The sequence below is a fragment of the Brachypodium distachyon genome, chromosome 3 (assembly GCF_000005505.3).
Source record: "Brachypodium distachyon strain Bd21 chromosome 3, Brachypodium_distachyon_v3.0, whole genome shotgun sequence".
In the NCBI taxonomy this organism is placed as follows: Eukaryota; Viridiplantae; Streptophyta; class Magnoliopsida; order Poales; family Poaceae; genus Brachypodium; species Brachypodium distachyon.
Genome location: NC_016133.3, coordinates 37,274,482 through 37,293,144, shown reverse-complemented (window position 1 = coordinate 37,293,144; position 18,663 = coordinate 37,274,482). Strand labels below are relative to the sequence as shown.

The following is an 18,663-nucleotide window of genomic DNA, read 5'->3' as shown; positions in this document are numbered from 1 at the left end:
TAACTGAACTAAAGAAAGCCTCACTTTAGTGTCTGTATTTTCTTCCCTACTACTCCGTACTCGATAAAAAGGTCTGCGTGTAAATTGTCATGATCGAGGTGCAACCGTAGGATTGAGGAATACTTGACCGCTGATTTTGGGACGCAAGCTAACCTGCTGGAGATTTTGCTGCCATTTAAGTAACCTGGATCATGGGGTTTCTGCTTGCTCGCTGATTTTCGGACGCAATAGGCGTGGTTGAAGGGCATTCTTGCTTGACAGCGAGCAGGTCTTGCCCTCCTTTTGTTGTCGATCGATGGTTCACGTTTGTCAAGGTATCACGGTAATGTGCTCTCTATGGCTCGTAGTTGAAAGTGGTGCCTTTCTACCGCACAGGCGTTCAGCGTGCCTTGTCTACGTTCAGTGAGAACTCAGCACACATCTACATCCAGCCGTAGCCGAACACGTCAGTGTAACTTTGGCCATGATTTCATTTTCGGCTAGATATTCTGATGAGATGAATTTGCTGCCAACAGTTCAGGTCGTTCACATGATGGAACTAATTATGTGAAAGGTCACCAGGTTCTTATATTCCGTAATATAAAATCTGTAGTACTATAGAAGCACAAACCGACCTTAGCTCAGTTGGTAGAGCGGAGGACTGTAGTACGTTGCAGAAAAATCCTTAGGTCACTGGTTCGAATCCGGTAGGTCGGATTTCTTTCTTTTTCTTTTTACGTAGAGTTCATCTCATTTGGTAGAGTTCAGTCGGATGGAATCGTGTACGTTTTCGTGGAACCAGAGCTTCCCGTCTCCCTTATCATGTTCCTTATTGAGCTAAGCAATGAACAAAAACAGTTTGATCGGCCACAGGAAAATGAGATCCAGTACTGGTCCGTTCTCTAGTGTAAACACAAGCATCTGGCTGCTTATTCTGTCGTCCAACGTTATATGGCATTCTTTTTAGTGGAAGGTCCATTTTTTATACATACCTCGAAGTGTTCTGTGGCTTGTCTACGACGATGATGGAAAGCAACCGCTGGACAAAATGCAACCAGTGTGCGAAATATCCGGTGAAAACCATCTCTACGGTCCAAACTGTGAAAACTCCATCGAAAAAAGTTAAAAAAAATTTAAAAAAATTACACGTGTTAGAAAAGTGATGTTTTATATACGTATAAAATTTCAAGTCCAAACTCAATGGCGTCTGATAGCAGCGAAAAAACAAATTCTGTATGAATAGTGGTCTTTCAGTGTTTGACACTATTCATTGTAAATTTTTCTTTTTAATTCCTCTCAAATGCTTTTCATTTTGAACTTGAAATTTTGCAGATTTGTAGAACATCACACTTCCAACATATGGTGTTTTTTTAGAATTTTTTTAAAACATTTAAACATGATTTTCATGAAGTTTGTATCGAATGAGGGTTTTCACCGGATACGCCGCCCAGGTGGAAACTTGAGGCGATGTTGATTACTCGAAATTATCCAGCATTGATTGTGGAAAAAAAATCAGAGCAGATTAAGGAGTCAGGAGCCAAAATTATACACAGGTTAAATCTTGGTGAGACAAATTATACACAGGTCAGAAGCCAAAAAGAAAAATTCACTCGTTGCGACGATTTTGGAAAGCTTATGATGAAAAATGTCGTCAATAATTTTTCACATATTACTATTAACACGTGTATTAGACTTGCACGATTACTAACAGTACAGTACTAGTACTTCAGTATATAAAGAGCAGAAGCTAAGTAGCTGTAGGCACGGCATTGTTCACTCCCGTTCCACGATGCGAAGAAGCTTAGCACTAGCACTCTTCCTGAGCTTCTTCTCTTGCTACCTAATAATCTCAACTCCATCCCTGGCTTCCTCCGACGAGTTCCTCCAATGCCTACGGCGGGAGATACCTAGCAGGCTGGTGTACGCACAGGGCTCGAGCAATTTCAACGAGGTGCTGGCCTCCTCCATCCGGAACCCAAAGTTCTTCACCAACACCACGGTGAGGCCGCTGTGCATCGTGACGCCCGCCGGCGCCTCCCACGTGCAGGCCGCCGTGGGCTGCGGCCGCAGGTGGGCCGTGGGCCTCCGCGTGCGCAGCGGCGGGCACGACTACGAGGGCCTGTCCTACCGCTCGGTCCGGCCCATGGATTTCGCCGTCGTCGACCTCGCGGCCCTCCGCGCCGTGTTCGTCAACCACTCCGATTCGACGGCCTGGGTCGACTCCGGCGCCACGATCGGGGAGCTGTACTACAGCATCGCGAAGAGCAGCCCGGAGACGGCGTTTCCGGCCGGGGTTTGCCCGACCATGGGCGTGGGCGGCCACTTCAGCGGCGGCGGCATGGGCCTGATGATGCGCAAGCATGGGCTCTCCGTGGACAACGTCGTGGACGCCAAGCTCGTGAACCGCGACGGGGCCGTCCTGGGCCGGGCCTCCATGGGGGAGGACCTCTTCTGGGCCGTCCGCGGCGGCGGCGGGAGCTTCGGCGTGGTGCTCTCGTGGAAGGTCCGGCTCGTGCGTGTCCCGCCCAAGGTGGCCGTGTTCAACGTTGCCAGGATGGTCGGCCAGAACGCGACCGGCATCCTGGCCAGATGGCAGGACGTGGCCCCGGCACTCCCTGGCGAGCTCACCGTCAGGGTCCTCGTGCAAGGGCGGCAGCGAGCCCTGTTCCAGGCCCTGTACCTCGGCACGTGCAAGTCGCTGGTGGCCACCATGGGCCGCGAGTTCCCGGAGCTCGGGATGACGGGGGCCGACTGCCGGCCCATGACGTGGCTCCAGTCCGTGGGCTTCGCCATCTCCGGCAACGCCGACACGCCCGTGGAGGCGCTCCTGAACCGGAGCACCGGCGCCCTGAGCAGCAGCAGCTTCGTCAAGAACAAGTCCGACTACGTCCGGCGCGCCATCCCCAAGGCCGTCTGGGAGGACATCTTCTCCAGATGGTTCAACAAGAACATCGGCTCCGGCGGCGGCCGCGACGGCGACGGGCTCATGATCCTGGGGCCACATGGCGGGTTCATGAGCACCGTCCCCGCCGCCGCGACGCCGTACCCGCACAGGGACGGCGTGCTGTACAACATCCAGTACATCGTGTCCTGGAGGCAGCAGCACGCCGGCGACGATGGCGCGGCGGCGATGACGTGGCTGGGGAGCTTGTACGACTTCATGGGCCAGCACGTGAGCAAGGAGCCCAGGGAGGCGTACGTGAACTACAGGGACCTGGACATCGGCGAGAACTCTGAGTCTGTGATGGGGAACGCCAACGGCGTCGGCGGCTTCGACGCTGGCAAGGCCTGGGGTGAGCGCTACTTCATGGGCAACTACCGGAGGCTCGCCCAGGTGAAGGCGGCCGTGGATCCCACCGACTACTTCAGAAACGAGCAGAGCATCCCGCCCTTGTTCCAACCACGCAACTGATGATATGATCGAGCAGAATATAAGCTCAATGCCTTCGTGTCTACATATATACTGTTAACCGGAGAGATTGACTTTACTTGATTTCTTGAATAAGCAATGTCAACTGTCAGGCTGTAGCTTTGCATTGTGAGATCGTCAGATGTGCATGTTTGTGTTTGAGAATTTTAGTCGGTTTAAGCATATGTTAAATAAACATGTTGAGATATCATAAAAGGCGACGCATCCGGTGCAAATCTCATTGTGCAAAATCGTACACTTCCATTATACGTTTTGTATTTCAGCATCTATCATGAATAAGATTGTTTGCATCCATCGACGCAAAGGCAGGAGATTATATATCGTCAATTTCGAGAAAAAAGCCATGAACTAGAACGGGTCGTACAATAAGGTGTGTGTAAATTGTTAGGAAATTGTTAATGTCATCGACCAACAAACCAACACGGGAGAAACTACTCATACAATTTCGCTCTCTACTCATTTTTCAATGCCATGTTATCGCATATCCTACAGGTACTTGCAATATACAAACACATGTACTCCCTCCTCTGATCCATAAAAAGCGTCGCACAATTGGTACAAAACTTGTACTAAATTAGCACAAGATGGACGACAACTTTTATGGATCCGAGAAAGTAGTTGTGAATATTTTCTTCGGAATTTACAAAAAAGAATTTGAAGAGAGACGGCGAAGCTTTATTCCACGCTTATGTTAGATTTCCTACGAAGGATCAATATCGACAGTATTATTCCAAGCTTATGTTTTGATCATTTGATTCCTGCTACCTTGCTTGTTTCAATTTACTCACTCTGTTTCTAAATGTAAATACGTTTAATTTGGTGATTTGATTCCTGCAACCTTGTTCGTTCCAACTTACTATTTTAAGAAGTTGCTAGGTAAGAAGTTTGGAGTTTTTTTTTTAGCATAGAAGTTTGGAGTTAGGTTGCTTGTTCTTTTCAGTTCTTCTAACCTGCACACCCCGAATGTGAAGTTGAAAGGGATATTTTTTGACCAGGTTGCCAGTTGTGTTCAATTGCTTACGGTCCAATGGCTCCGCACTTGACCATATCGAGCCTCAATGGGCTTCCTGTTTTGTCAAGATTGGACTCGATTTCTGGACAAAACTGGGCTCCATAGGTGGCCTGGCCAGAAGTAGAATCCACTGAGCAAATATATACTCCATTGAATCCATAAGAGTACTCACTTTTGAGTTCATGGTTGTTTATTCGTGGATCGGCTATGGCTACTCGATTTAAGTATTTGTTCAGACATTTTTAACTGAAATTGACGAGCTAGCAAAACAATATTAATATACTCAAGAATACATAAGGTTGTTTTCGCTTTTCTACTGTGCTTGGAATCTGCTATAGCCGTCCAAAGGATGTAGATCTAACGGTTGAGAACGCAGGATACCTGCTTGGTTGCTTGTATTACCTCGTCCAGCACGAGAAATTAGGGAAGATACCAACCCAAAAGGTAACAATCTAAATTTGCCCCTAATTAAGGCCAAACGACCTGACAAGCTAGGGGAGTGCGACTGTACGAGACATATTGATATTAGAGCCCATCAGCAGCTCTGGCACCTTCCTGGTCACCTCTGGCGACTGGCTTGGCGAGAAACACAGATGATTTTTTTTTTATCGAAACACAGATGAATTAACTTGTCCCTATATTGTCAAGTGTGTTTCTGTGTGCACTTGGACCAAGGCAAACTATAGCTTTGGTCAGGAATAGATGACACAATTAAGTGTGTAGCCAAATTTCCATGTCAGCCCTGAGTATTAATGTAAAAGGAGTTATTTGAGGAGCTTTTTGTTAGGTGCACCGACTCCTGGGAAGAAGAAATCAAGGAAGTCGCAGAATGCAGATTTCCCTGAGGATAAAACAGGCACTTTAATCCTGATAAAGCTGAAAAATCCTTTTCTTTCCTAGAGTACACCGAAGCGGTGTATCATCCATTAAAAGAAAGAAGTTATCGCGATGCACTTACAAACCCTAAATGTGTCGAAAAGAAAATACTTATCGCTCCCACACGGTAACCTAGCAAAAATTGGAGTCGCCCCAAATAATTGTCTTGCGCCAGGCCGTTCCTTCTCACTGATGTCAAACAGAACCTTGCTACAGCAAAAAGATAACAATAAGCACCGATCTAACCTAGACATGTCAGCTCGAACTCGATCCCACGAAAGACTACGAACGCATGTGTCTTGACGAGCGGGGGAACGCGCATGGGGATATTTCTTTACTCACCTTGCTTTATTTGCATATCAATAACACTCCCTCCGTCTTATAATATGAGGCACACACGTATCCCTAGACTGTTAATTTAGCTAACTAAATAAAAATGAAATAATTAAATAATTATATCATTTGAAAGTTCTTTCGATAACGAATCTAATGGTGCATTTTTTGTTAAGAAACATACATATTTAATTGATCAAATTGAAGATTTAGAGATGCTTGAGTGTCTACAATTTTGAGCATGGGTACATGCTATAACTCGTCTTGATACTGCCAACTTTTTGAGCACCTTGTCTGCCTGGGAGAAACATTTTTTATTGTTTTCATTGATCCAATTAGTTCTCTAATTCTATTCAATAAATGAGTTGCCTGTTACAAGCAATGTTGGTGACTCCTTCCACGACCTTTTTCACGACGCCTTCAAGAAAAATGATACGGAGTATACTGCCTGTTACAAGCAATCTTGGTGATATAAATATTTGTGCACCTGGCCATTCAATTCGTGCTGCCGACTACTTAGCTTTTATTGGATAGAAACCAATTTGAGCAAACTGCCAGGAAGAAATTTTTACTACTAGTACTTCTGAGATTGATCATATCACTGGTGATGAGATTTCAGTAGAAGACATCACATCACCGCAACACCCACCAAACAAGGGAGAAGGGTTAACGTACGTCATTCGGCAACGGACGTCAACACCACTCTCACATCACATGTCCAAGAACAATACGCATCGATCACATATTAAGCAGAGGGGACACAAATGAACATTTAAATATGATAATACTAGAAGAACGCCATACGGTTCACAGAAGCAATTTATATGCATGTAGGCAACTAGGCATGGTGTGTGTGGGGTCAGGATTAGAGGTGGGATTTAGATCAACCACTTAAACACGTTTTGCATGAAACCCCCTTGCACTTATTCCCTGGTAGCAAATAAACAAAGAAAACGGTTCATCTCCTCTGCTAATGGATCGATGCAATCCCAAAAATAAAAAACAAATCGATCGACCCAATCAGCCGCTCTCGTCCCGCAGAAGTAGATCCAGCCTTCCACCGGCCTCGTCCACGAGGGCTTGACCTCTGCCGCTGTCCGTGGACGGACCTCCGGCCGGCCGTGGTGCCGCATCCTCCATCGCGGCGGGCTGTGCAGTCGGCTGTGGTGCCGCGTTCTCCAGCGTGGCGGGACGCTGAGCATGAGGCCAGCTCCGCCGCCTCCAGAGCAGGTGGCCAGCGCCACCACCCGATGCTACCAGCGCATGAGCCAGCTCCGCCGCTGCCCGTGCCTGGGCTCGCCCCCCGCCGCCAAGTTGCTGCCTCCAATGCATGCGGCCACGTCGCCGCTGCCAGCGCATGGAACCAGTGCCTAGTCGCGGTCGCATCGGTGGTTTCCAATTCGATTCAGTCGCCAACGGCCTCCAGTTTATCAATGCTCGGGTGGGGAAGATGAACAAATGGATTCTCACTTTCTCACGAGGGACGAGAGAATGACGGATAAGAACAGGGGCTTTTATGTAAGGGGTTGCTCTGAATCCCACGTCTAATCCTGGCCACACATGTTTGATCCGATGGCCTACGAGTAAAGTTTGCAAGCTTGCACCGAATAGAGGTTTTCACTTGATACTTCGTCTGTCTACATATATACATATAGTACAGTGCCCGTGCGTTACCACGGTCACTTAGAGTGCGTTTGGTTTGCCGTGAAGCAAAAGTGGATAGAGATATCCATTGATGACGTGTATAAAGATATTTCTTTTCTGTGTTTGGTTGTCTAACATGGATGAGCCAGGTTGCTGTTTGGTTTCTAATTAACCTGGATGAGTGGATTGTGGTAACATTTGTGTGCCAAAATGAGATTACCTCCTCAATATAATGACAATGGATAAAATTCTCCAAGATTTAATACAACATTGATATGCGTATATGACCAGCAACATAAGTCACCGTTATTACCAACATAAACAAAAGAGAAGAGAAGGGGGATGGGTCAGTAACGAACAGAACAGAGAAAAATAGAGACAGGGAGAGACGGAGAACGACAGAGAAGGGAAGTGGAGGAGGCACGTGCGGTCGGTGCAGGGCCAGCTGCTCGATGATGGGGTGCACCAAGGAAACGCCTCTCGCAGGTCTACAGCCACCGCTCCCTCACCCAGCTCCTCTGTTGGTCGCCCCGTGCGGGAGGGAGCAGCGCTGACAGCAGGAGGGAGCGGCGCCCGGGCGGCAGAGAAGAGCAGCATCGACGGCAGGAGGGAGCGACGCCTGTGCGGTAGACAAGAGCAGTGCCGACGGCAAGAGGGAGCGGCGCCAGCGGAGCAGACGGGAGACACGTTGGTGGTGGGACGTAGAGTCGCATGCGCGACAGAGTAGAGCAGTGCTGAAGTAGGGAGGATAAGTGCCGGTGGCGGGCGGAGGGAAGGCAGGAGGAGATGGAGGGGGACGACGGTCACAAGAGGTCGGAAGGAAGAGGAGTAGAGGCACGGTATTGGGGTCAGGGAGAGATCTGGGGAAGGAGACGCATATATGCAGAATAGCCCATATAATTTGAACCGCGGGTTGAATTATCAAAACTTGAAGGGGCAAATTGCAAAGTTCAGGGACGGACGACGACGAAGGAAGCGTTCCTCACTTTATTATTTGGGTAGATAGATAGATATATATCCGAAGATTATTAATTAATTAAGCACACTCGGCCGGCCTAAGGTCTAGGCTTTATGGGCACTTGAGCTTGCTGCCTTCGGAGTTGGTTATCTCGTCGTAGCAGGGGCAGAGGTAGCGAGTGTCCTCGCCGGTGCCCGGAGGCACGCAATTGCACTTGCTGCAGCAGATGTTACATATCCTGTTGCACAGCTTGTCCTTCCGGTTGTCGGCGCACCGGGCCTGACACGCCCAAGGACAATCTGCGACCACATCATCAGTTATTCATTCACTCACTCACTCAGTCACGTAGATGCTCATCCATCGATTATTCAGAGCGCAAATGCGTGCTGCATCCACGTACCTATTTTTGTTGCTTGAAGCAGAGACCTCTTGCTGCCATCGGTTATCTGCACGTATTTGTTTCCTTAATTAGCGAGTAAATTTTACGAAATCACAGTTTTCGGGACAATTTTAAGCAGCCTCCATTCTTGCCAATTTGTCCAAAAATCACAATTTTTCAGTCACACCGTAACAAGTCCAAAATAACAAGTGACGGTTTTTATTACGGACTAGGCCCACATGTAAAAGGACATGTCGGACGAATCCAACCTGACCCGATAGCTCGCCACCTGTGCGCAACTTCTAGGTTTCAAAATCGGGCTACATTCCCTACAAAATTGGGTAAAACGGAGGCATTTACACATGGATATCGCGGAATTTGGCAGGGCAGTATTTACCGAAAGAACGTCCAGAGGCTGATGTGCGTCCACGACCATGAGGGCTACGAGTAAGAGGACGATAACGACCAGAGGCTTGGAGAATGCCATGGAGATGGAGGTCAAGACTACGTACGTACAAACAGCCAGGATATATATACTGCTTCAACCGACGAATCTAGCCATACGAAGTAGCTATATATGGGGCGTTGGTAATTCTGGATCGGGAAAGGCGTGATCATGGCGTGATTTGGAGGATGATTAACGAGAAATTAAGAGGTGATTCTCCAAATAAAAAAAGCAAGGAAAGAGGTGGTTCTCTCGAGATTAATTATACAGAGGAAGGAAACATCACTCCATCTCAAGTCAGTCACTCCAAAAGGAAACCTCAAATCTCTCCCCACAGACTACGCTTCGCTGCAATGCCCTCTCAATTAGCTAGCTGTCATCTTCGATAGGGAAACAAAGTTTGCGTCCCGTGTTTTCCTCAACAACAAAATTTGCGTCCCTTGTTAACATAGCAAATTAAACTCCTCGCACACACACAAAAAAGTTAAATGTTCCAAAAAAGTTAAATGTTCCAGTTCGCATGTATAGTCGCGTCCGTGCACGGTCGATGGGCACTGCATGGCGTTCTGGTGCTGAAGACTACTGGAACAGGTCTCATGGACACGAATCAAGCAGATGCATGGGCGATCGATGGCGGCGGCACGGTGGACACGATTGTGGAAACCGGCCAGTTCCGGCCGAGACAATGTCCGAGTCCAGTCACCATGAAGTTATTTCAATGATTTTTTAAGAATACATTAGTTTTTTTTCAATAATCGATACATGCATGTTCATTATCATTTTCGGTGGCGTTTAATGAAATAGGGCAGCAACACTTGTCTTCATGAGGATCTATCTGTGCAGTTACGAAACCGTATCTCATAGCACTTTGCAGGTTGTGGTAGTGCATCTATCTGAATCTGCACAAACCAAATAGAGTAGTTAATTTCCCATCTGATGTTTATGCATTGCTAAATTATGGACTAATTTTCATGGGGATCTCAACACATAATGCACGTGATCGAAGCTACTTTCATGGGGATTGAGAAAGGAATGGATGTAACATAACCCCATTGTTCGCCTCGCATGTAGAGAGAATAGTTGCCAGAACCATGAGTGCCATCAAAACCACAGGACCGATGTGCTTCTTGGGTTGCCATTTCGAGAAGTTAGTACTTTCTTATTTCTCAGTTGCTTTTCTAATATATGTCATATGTGTTGCATTCTTCACTTTTCACGGTGTTTATATAGATGCATATTGAAACATTATTGTTTCAAGTATTTATTGGTAAATAAATACAATATCTTCTATATCAACATTTTAGCTGTCAAATCAATCATCAATTTGGGTCATAAAATCGATCATTAATTGGGGTAGACGATAATACCATTTATCAATATCACCGATATAGATATACTTAATGAATTACCTAAAAAAAATCTTTTGTATCAATAGTTTTTGAATCAAATCAATGTATTGGTTGTGACATCTTACTGCAATATCTTTTGTATTAGTAGTTTATGTTATCAAATGAATGCATTAATTGTGGGACAACAATACAACATACTGCATATTTCTGATCAATAACTTCTGATATCAAATGAAAACATTTAGCATGAATTAAATGAAGGAAATATAGTTGGACTCTGCACATGACAATCTTCAAACATTAAGGGTCCATTTTGGTTCCCGGGCAAAAACGAAACTAGCCTTGCTGGGCTAGGCCTGGTGTTTGGAACCGTAAAATATCCTAGCTTTTGAGGGCGAGTTAGCCTCAGCGGGCCAGAAAATGCTTGCCCACGAAGGAGAGCCAGATCGGCTCGCCTCCGACAGCAAGAACGCTTCGCACGAAGGAAAAAAGCTCCACTCCACGGAGACCACGATCTCATCCTCAACAACTTCTCCCGATTCTCCTCATCCAAACGGACAGATGCGGCAAGGTCAGCAACGCCCAGCTTCGTTAGCTGAGCTAGCTCAGCAATCTGCCAGCCGAGTAAAGGAAGCAAATGTTCCCCAAAATGAACACAAGCGATTTGTTTTTGAATGTTCTGATGTTCACTCTTCATTTTTTGATAGAAGACTGTAAGGAAGACCCATACAACATAATTGTGAGCACCAGTATTTAAACCCTGATTGGTGAAGTCATGCACCCACAACTCCACCACCACACCATAAAAAAAAAGATGTTCACTCTTCATGGCAATTATAAACCGCGTATTGACATCTTGTATTTTATACCGTTTAGTGGCCGACAATGGTAACATAGTTTGTATTATATATTCATTTTATAATAAGATCAACAGTTCAACACACATATTTTGTGTTAAGTATTTATATAATAAGTTTAATTAACGGTACATTACGGCAGTACTTTTGTGTTCAATATTTCTATAATAATATCAATACATATATCTTGTACTAAATATTTCTATAATTAATAAGATATCGCTAATAGTGGAAGTTAATGGTTGTGATATGCTCTAAAAGCAATCATATGACGATGCTATTTCCTATGTATCAACAAGAAAGTAACTTGTTTGTGAGATTATGTATTCTACTCTGATTGTCCCAACGGTCCCTAGTCATTAAGGTTATGCGTACACATGTAAAAATTCTCCTATGCAAGTCAGTGTCCCTTCTTCAAATTCATGCGTCTATTTTTCAGTTAAACCGTCATCGCTTCAGAAGATTGGCAAACCAGTATCTTGCTCTGTGGACCGGTCTCTCTTCATTCTAAGAGATATGCTAAGTACTGTCACTGTTTTATACTGACAACAATTAATTTGAGGCATCGCACGACCAAGCATCAGCGATGATAGCAACTGAGACATATATTTATACAGGTCCGAGCTCCCGGATTGAGGTATACTCCTATTTGAGGCTTGCACATGTTGATCTTGTTTCAAGGTGCTCAAGTAACTTGGGGCCGGCGGCAACAGAGGAGCCGGGAAGTGGGGCAGGAGTAGGGCGCGGCGTCGGCGGCGGCTGGAGGCCGGGGCTGGGATCACGCCAACGGCGGCAGGGGAGGAAGGAGGCGAGGCGTGCGAGGGTGTGGATTCTCTGACAAGTGGGCCAACCGACCGTGGGACTCACATTTCACAAAGGCAGGTGACTTTAAGTCAGAGAATCCACACCAGTGGGGAAGACGCAGGGAAAGAGGAATTTTTCGCTCAATTGGCCCTTTGACGGACGTTTTTGACAGAAATGCTCCCCTCCCGAGCGAAATGTAAAAAATGACTTGGCGGGCACATAAAGCGACACGTGACCTTTCCTCTAATGTCATTGACGGAAAGGTCTTTCCGCCTTTGGGATTGGCTGAAGGGGGGACAGAAGCGCTTCCTAGCACACAGAGTCAAATGCACAAAATACTGCTACAGTACATTCCGCCAATGACATTGGCGGAAAGGCCACGTGCCGCTTTGCGTGCTTTCCGTCAGGCTAGTTTTGTCAATAGTTTTTGAAGGATGTCATTTTTGACAAAAGCATGAGCCAAGGGGCCACTGCTGCAAAAATTCGAGAAAGAGAGAGAGCGCCCGGGGAGAGAGAGCGCCCGGGGATGAGTGAAGGTGTGGATAAGGTTTGAGGGATGAAAAATGAGCAGCGTGCGTGACTAGAAAGTGCCCAGGCACAAAATAGAATCAGCGTTTGGTTTTAGGGGACCGGGCAGGTGGAGATGCTCGGCATTTGCTAGGGCTAGGGTAGCTACGTATTCTCTCCGAAGAAGACCACACACAGTGATTCTGTGCAGACCTGTTCGTACTCACAAGTCATAAAACAGGCAGTGAGCTTAACCATACATCTTGTTCGGCATTTGCTCTTACGAAAATTCTAAAGAGTCTTAGGTAATGCGGCCATAGTCAGAAACTTACATGATCCAGCTACTTTCAAGAAAGTGCCATTGGTACACATAACACAAATTCAATTTCTTTCCAGGGACCTTTTGTTCCACATATTATCTCACTGGTTGCAGAAAAGCGCATACAGATCCACCTTCTTCAGACCTTACATACACCTAGGGAACTGGATTTCATCAACATAGCCTCCAGCCATCGCCCTCTGGACATTTCTTGCAAACTTTTGTGGATTGTCACGAAGAACAGCTGCCGCCTCATGATTTAGGGGGTCCTCATCGTTAGGTTGCTGCACAGAGCGTTTGTATGTTATTAGCATCTAAGATAACAACTCAAGATGAAAAACATATATTAAGAGTAACTCATAGGTAAATAATGCTCAACAAAGTGGAAAATAAGTTGGAGAATGGATTTTGTACATGCAAGGCTAAAATCATATCATATTCTCAAAAGCATGTAGTATTAGATCTTTCACAGCAAACTAAACGCTATACTCACCGAGAAAAGAAGATTCAAGCCATATACGATGGTATTGATATTGAGAACAGGCTTCCAATCTTCACGCAGAATGTTGAGGCAGACATTCCCCTCCAAGTCAATATTGGGATGATAAACCTAGTAAGAAATGGTCAGTACCAAGAGTTATAAAGGTGGATTACTGAAGAAGGCCGGATTAGGCAGGAACTAGATATATCAATGAGAAGAGCATCCCTACCTTAGTCTTGCACTTGACTTTGGGTGGTTCATGTGGGTAGGCAGGAGGAACTTGGAAGGTGAAAACAAATTTACCACCACTATAAAAACCATTTGCATGTTAGAAGCAGAATACAAAACTGGAAAAGGCGGTAATTCTTTTTGTAATCCAACATATATATTCTTATCAACACTTGAGATCAAAATAAAAGGCTCAGACTACATCTGCACCTTCTAAAGTTTTCAGCAGTTTGTGCTAATGTTTATAGATCAAACACCACACCCACAAGAGCTATGCCAAAGATGATTCAATTAGTGTGCTCAGCAATGTTTTATTAAGGGCGTGTGCAGCTGTCCCCAAAATTATTAGCTTAAAATTTTGATTTAATTAGTGACGAAGTACTACGTGTATACGTGCATGTTACAAAGGCCGTGAATTTTCACACCTTATTAGAAACAATAGAAACTTTATTCAACATCAAACGCGCAATTATAAGTTTACTTGCTTGCATCTCAACTTTATGTACCATCTAGTCAAATAAACTATCCAAAGCTTCATCAGATCACAGATTTTGACGTCAACACACGTATCACACTTGTGATTTTGGCTCTGGTTCACACAAAGTACACACATGAAGCTGAAAAAACCATAACCTACAGTTTTTTGGTGCTTGAAACAAACAGGCAGAACTGGTGACATGATGAGGGGAGGGAGATTAGATAACTAAATACCACAAGGCTTGCCCTGCTTGCACTAGATAACACAAGGCTTGCCCTGCTTTATTACCACTACAAATCGTCATTATCTCACACACCTATCTGTGCTCAACAATGTTAAATAGCAACCATCCACATTCCCCATCTCCTAAATCAGATGTTCCTGTGCAGCCACACTCTTATTTTCACGTCTTCTTGCACTATGATTTATTTCAACAATTTTTTGAATGCACAAGCATTCATACTGGAAGGGGTGCATAAGTTTATTGCATCTGCTACATCTTCAGGCAGGTGCAAGAACATTTACATGTAAAATCAAATATTAAGAAACATGGGTGACATAGTTAAAAATAAATTGTGTCTTTTATGTGCAAAAGCAACTTCAAAATCACTTACACATAATGTCCTTCATCAGGTCGAATGGTAACCTCAAAGTTCATCAGATCATCTTTGCCTTGAGGAAAAGACATTTGTGTGGTTTTAGGAAGGTTGAGCTCAGCAATATCTGCAAAAGAAATGTAAAAGTGACGGTAAATAACCAACTAGTACAACAGTTAAAAATGGAAGTTGCATTGGGTAGAAAATATGTTAATGAAAAAGGAAAATAAAACCTTGAGTAAATTCCATTTTTTACCCCCTAGTTTCATTTTTTTAATAAAAAAATTACCCCATTTAGTGAAACTTGTGCCACTTTTTACCCCATCTAATTCTTTCCCCATTTTTCTTAGAGTTATGAGAGCTCGGGCCCGCACGTCAGTCATATTTGGTATGCCACATGGGGGGACGGTTTTCAGCAAACCACTAGCTAGCAGGTTAATGTATGTGAAGACGAAGAACTCTGACTGCGCAGGCATTGATCGATAGTACATATCAGAAATCAAGTTCAACGAATCACTAACTGGCAAGTCTTTTATGTGAAGGTAATTAGCCAGCTGAATCAATCAGGAGAGAGCAGCCGTCGGAGCTCATCCGCAGGATGGGCTGGCTAGCTAGCTAACTAAGCGCCGATCGCGTGGAATGGATCATGGAACGACGACCTGAAGGCGGACGCTGCTGCTGCCTGCGGAAAGCCCGATCGACCGGTTCAGATGGCAGCGAGCAGGTCTACTGGCCGGTGCCATATACACACGGAGAGAAAACGTCCACGAAGAAAACACCTCCGATTTAGCATGCCAAATAGGACATGAGGTGTGGGCCTAATGTCTCATGATTCGAAGAAAATGGGGAAAAAATTAGATGGGGTAAAATATGGCACAAGTTTCACCAAATGGGGTAAGAATATAGAAATTTCACTAAATGAAGTCATTTGCGGCACAAAAGTGGTAGTAGGGGGTAAAAAATGGAACTTACTCTAAAACCTTGCATAAGCCTAATCACATTGCATATGTTTGTGTAAGAAAAGCAAACACACCTTTATGGAGACGCAACTCCCCTGGACTTTGCTTCTTGGCAGCAGGCTTTCCATTTGTATTTGCTGCATCTTCCTTCTTTTGCCCCTTTATCTTGAAAAGGTTTATCATTTTCCTGTGAAATAAAAGAGGCTGAGAAAATGGAATCTAAATAAAGAAGGTTTTCTGCAAACATAACAAGTGGTTCAGAACTAAGGAAAGGAAGATCGATTGTAGCTCTAATCAAACAATGAGAATACATACAACATCAGAACTTATAGTCTGGTCATTTATTCAAACGTTTATTTGTATATCAAATTCCGGAATCAATTCCAACTTCTCAATATGGCTGTAGAAACAAACATGCACATTCACAGGTTTTGATAGGAAGAAAACAAGTTAGGAGACAGGCTTGTGTAAACTCAAAATTGATGCAGACGAAATAAGGAATATTGTTGAAACAACAACAACCTGATTTCAAAGGCTTGCAGTAACCTCTACGTTACGCTTTAACAAAAAAACTAAACTAGTTTGTGCAAAATAAAAAACTAATACAAGAATCACTGGCACATATTGGCAAAAACTACAAACAAATTTTGGGGTTCAAATGGTAAAAGCTAAAATTTCTTAAGGATGCCACTGCCACATATAAAGGTAAATGCTACACAGAAATATTTTGTAAGAGCACCAATGTAAACACGAACTGTGACATAACAGCATGCTCAAGATAGTGGACATTGGGTTCATATTGGTCCTCTAAAGACTGATATGATGTCATTGACACTCTGTGGTAGGCAATCAAAACCGCAAAATCGGCATTGTGGCCACTACAACCAATATTTACACATAGTACACCGCGCGTAAACAGCACGCCACACCAAGAACAGGGTAATGATGCTAGAGGTGGTGGAGAAGCCAGACACCATGCATATAGCCATTGAGAACTATATACTACACCTTTGTAAGCAGGTTATTGCAGTTACAGGCAACGAATTTTCGTCGGATAAACAAACTACTTCCTTCACTGGTCAATCCAATGAAATAAGGTCACTTGTCAAACTGCAACAAACAGATGAAATAATGTCATCGAACACATAAACTACTACCCACACAGTCAAACAGAGTAACCAAGTGAATTTCTCAGTCAGCTCCATGGAGGAGTTGTGGGGACGTGTATGAAGAACAGAAAGTTAAACCGATCTAGATGCAATTTCTAAGATAAAATTCTATTTAAAGAAAGAAATAAGGTCACTAAAAAATATTTGTTCATGTACTACGTCCACCTGTAAAAATATAACAATCATCCTGATCCTGGATTGCAGATCAAGTGAGAGCTAAGACTTTAACACCGGTCGCTGTAACACCAGTCCACAATATAATCCATGAATCCACGTCTCTCCAATTGCAATATATTCATCTAAAATAGTATAGCAAACTTTGGGCTGCTAGTAAAACGCAAAATTGCTTCTCAAACATGTCTTCATCTCGACTCGCCAGGCACTTGGCCAATACCCCAGAGACCAATCTAGCAACCACATCGAAACAGATTTGAACTTGCGCTGCGTGCTAATCTCGCAGTGACAACTAAAACGGAACACGCAAGGCTCATAAATAAAATCCCCTTTTTATGAGTGCAAAAGAAAGTAGTAAGTTCCCCATTGATGATTTAACAGAGAATAACCAAGTGTTATCCAGAACCCGGAGATTATTGCTCTTACCCCCACAGATTGTTCCAAGGACCGACTTATCTGAGCTCGGCAACACGAACAGAAGACTAGAAGAAGCTGGATTGCAACCAACAAAGAAACACCGGGAAAGGATTTCTTGGTACGAACCTAGAACCTGCGCAAGGAGAATCGTGGGCTGCGGCGGAGGATTTTCGTAGAGGCGATCACCGTCGCCGAGGAGCGTTGGCGTCGGATGCACGCGCACAGAAAGACGTCTGCTTTTCGGGTTGGGGTTTGCGAGGAGAGAATACAGAGAGGAAAGAGGGTTTTGTAGACAAAAAGGGGAAGTGGATATGACCTGGCCCCACCTGTCTCAGGGGATCCAAGTCCGTATTACGAGTAGGATTCTAGTTATGGTTCCAGTTCCAATGGACCAACGAGCCCTAACTCCTAAACGGTGATGAACAGTTTTTTTTGGGGGAGCCGAGGGGTCAAATTGATTAAGAATTCATAAAAAGAAAAAAAACTGAGACGGGAATAGTCCCATTTAGTCAACTAATCTCTCGTCGTCCACTCTTTTCTAAACTATTTTTTCTGAATGTAAAAAAGCTGAGAAAATGATACTTCAAATGTTTTAGTCCTTTGTGTGCTTGTAAATGCTCATAAAAAACCAGATTTCCCACCGTGTGTAAATATGGAACCAATTCAGCGCATAGAAGATTTTGCTTTCTTTTTTTACAATAAGTATTTTTTTTCTAGCACAAAAGCAATATTTTCTTCATGAAAATCCACGAGCATATGCAAGTACAATTTTTTCTTTAAACCTGTCGTCCACATCTTGATAATTTTTTAATACTCTAGTGATGAAACTGTAAAAAACCAAAGTTGTACAAATTAGATTGACCAAGATCTTAATGAATTATCCACCTCAAAAAGTGAGGATCTAAAGATTGTCGGATGCACCGACTGTGGCCGGAGGGGACATCTCTCCCAAGACAGGTTATCGAAGTGCCGATTCATCACCATTGCTCGTAAGAAGGCTAGCCATGAGATCGACTAGCCCAATGAATTAGACCATAATGGCCACCACAGAGGTGGAGACAGTCGATCTTTATTCCGTGCCACATCAACTCCACATTGTCATGAGGTGTCAAAAAAAAAACACTCCATTGTCAGGACACCGCTACCAAGGAACAAACCTTACGTGGAAGGTCACAAAGCATACTCCAAATTACTGATGAGTTGGATTATCGTTGTATCATGTATGGGTATAGGGTGTTTCTTCAGCGTGAGGGTCTTTTATTTCGTCAC

General features: G+C 44.4%; 2 protein-coding genes and 1 non-coding gene across 5 annotated transcripts; 2 read left to right on the top strand and 1 right to left on the bottom strand.

Annotated features, from left to right (window-relative positions):
• The first annotated feature begins 609 nt into the window (after window positions 1-609).
• On the top strand, window positions 610-696 carry TRNAY-GUA. Its single transcript is given in 2 exon segments — window positions 610-646; window positions 661-696. It is a non-coding gene; the product is annotated as a tRNA-Tyr (tRNA).
• A 1,053-nt stretch (window positions 697-1,749) lies between these two features.
• LOC100839616 (berberine bridge enzyme-like 23) lies at window positions 1,750-3,585 on the top strand. Its single transcript, XM_014900631.2, has one exon. It carries the CDS (start codon window positions 1,769-1,771, stop codon window positions 3,389-3,391), a length of 1,623 nt encoding a protein of 540 aa, XP_014756117.1. The 5' UTR covers window positions 1,750-1,768; the 3' UTR covers window positions 3,392-3,585.
• Window positions 3,586-12,777: 9,192 nt separating this feature from the next.
• Window positions 12,778-17,678, bottom strand: LOC100830039 (NEDD8-conjugating enzyme Ubc12). Of its 3 annotated transcripts, XM_003574396.4 has the most exons (7): window positions 17,521-17,675; window positions 16,643-16,744; window positions 15,709-15,821; window positions 14,694-14,802; window positions 13,603-13,681; window positions 13,386-13,502; window positions 12,778-13,176 (listed from the first exon to the last, which is right to left on the bottom strand). In XM_003574396.4, the coding sequence occupies exons 3-7, from the start codon at window positions 15,815-15,817 to the stop codon at window positions 13,039-13,041; spliced, it is 552 nt and encodes a 183-aa protein (XP_003574444.1). In that variant the 5' UTR covers window positions 15,818-15,821; window positions 16,643-16,744; window positions 17,521-17,675; the 3' UTR covers window positions 12,778-13,038. The 3 variants fall into 3 exon arrangements, with proteins under 3 accessions (XP_003574444.1, XP_010235102.1, XP_024316330.1); XM_010236800.3 differs by lacking the exon at window positions 16,643-16,744 and having other exon boundaries at window positions 17,521-17,678; XM_024460562.1 differs by lacking the exon at window positions 16,643-16,744 and having other exon boundaries at window positions 17,404-17,667.
• Between the last annotated feature and the right edge of the window lie 985 nt (window positions 17,679-18,663).

Excerpts from the sequence above, each read along its gene's own strand:
- LOC100839616 (XM_014900631.2), top strand. The coding sequence starts at position 1,769 with ATGCGAAGAAGCTTAGCACTAGCACTCTTCCTGAGCTTCTTCTCTTGC.
- LOC100830039 (XM_010236800.3), bottom strand. The coding sequence starts at position 15,817 with ATGATAAACCTTTTCAAGATAAAGGGGCAAAAGAAGGAAGATGCAGCA. Across the intron at positions 14,803-15,708 it reads GGAGTTGCGTCTCCATAAAG|ATATTGCTGAGCTCAACCTT; the intron begins GTGTGTTTGCTT and ends TTTCTTTTGCAG. Across the intron at positions 13,177-13,385 it reads GCTTGAATCTTCTTTTCTCG|CAACCTAACGATGAGGACCC; the intron begins GTGAGTATAGCG and ends CGCTCTGTGCAG.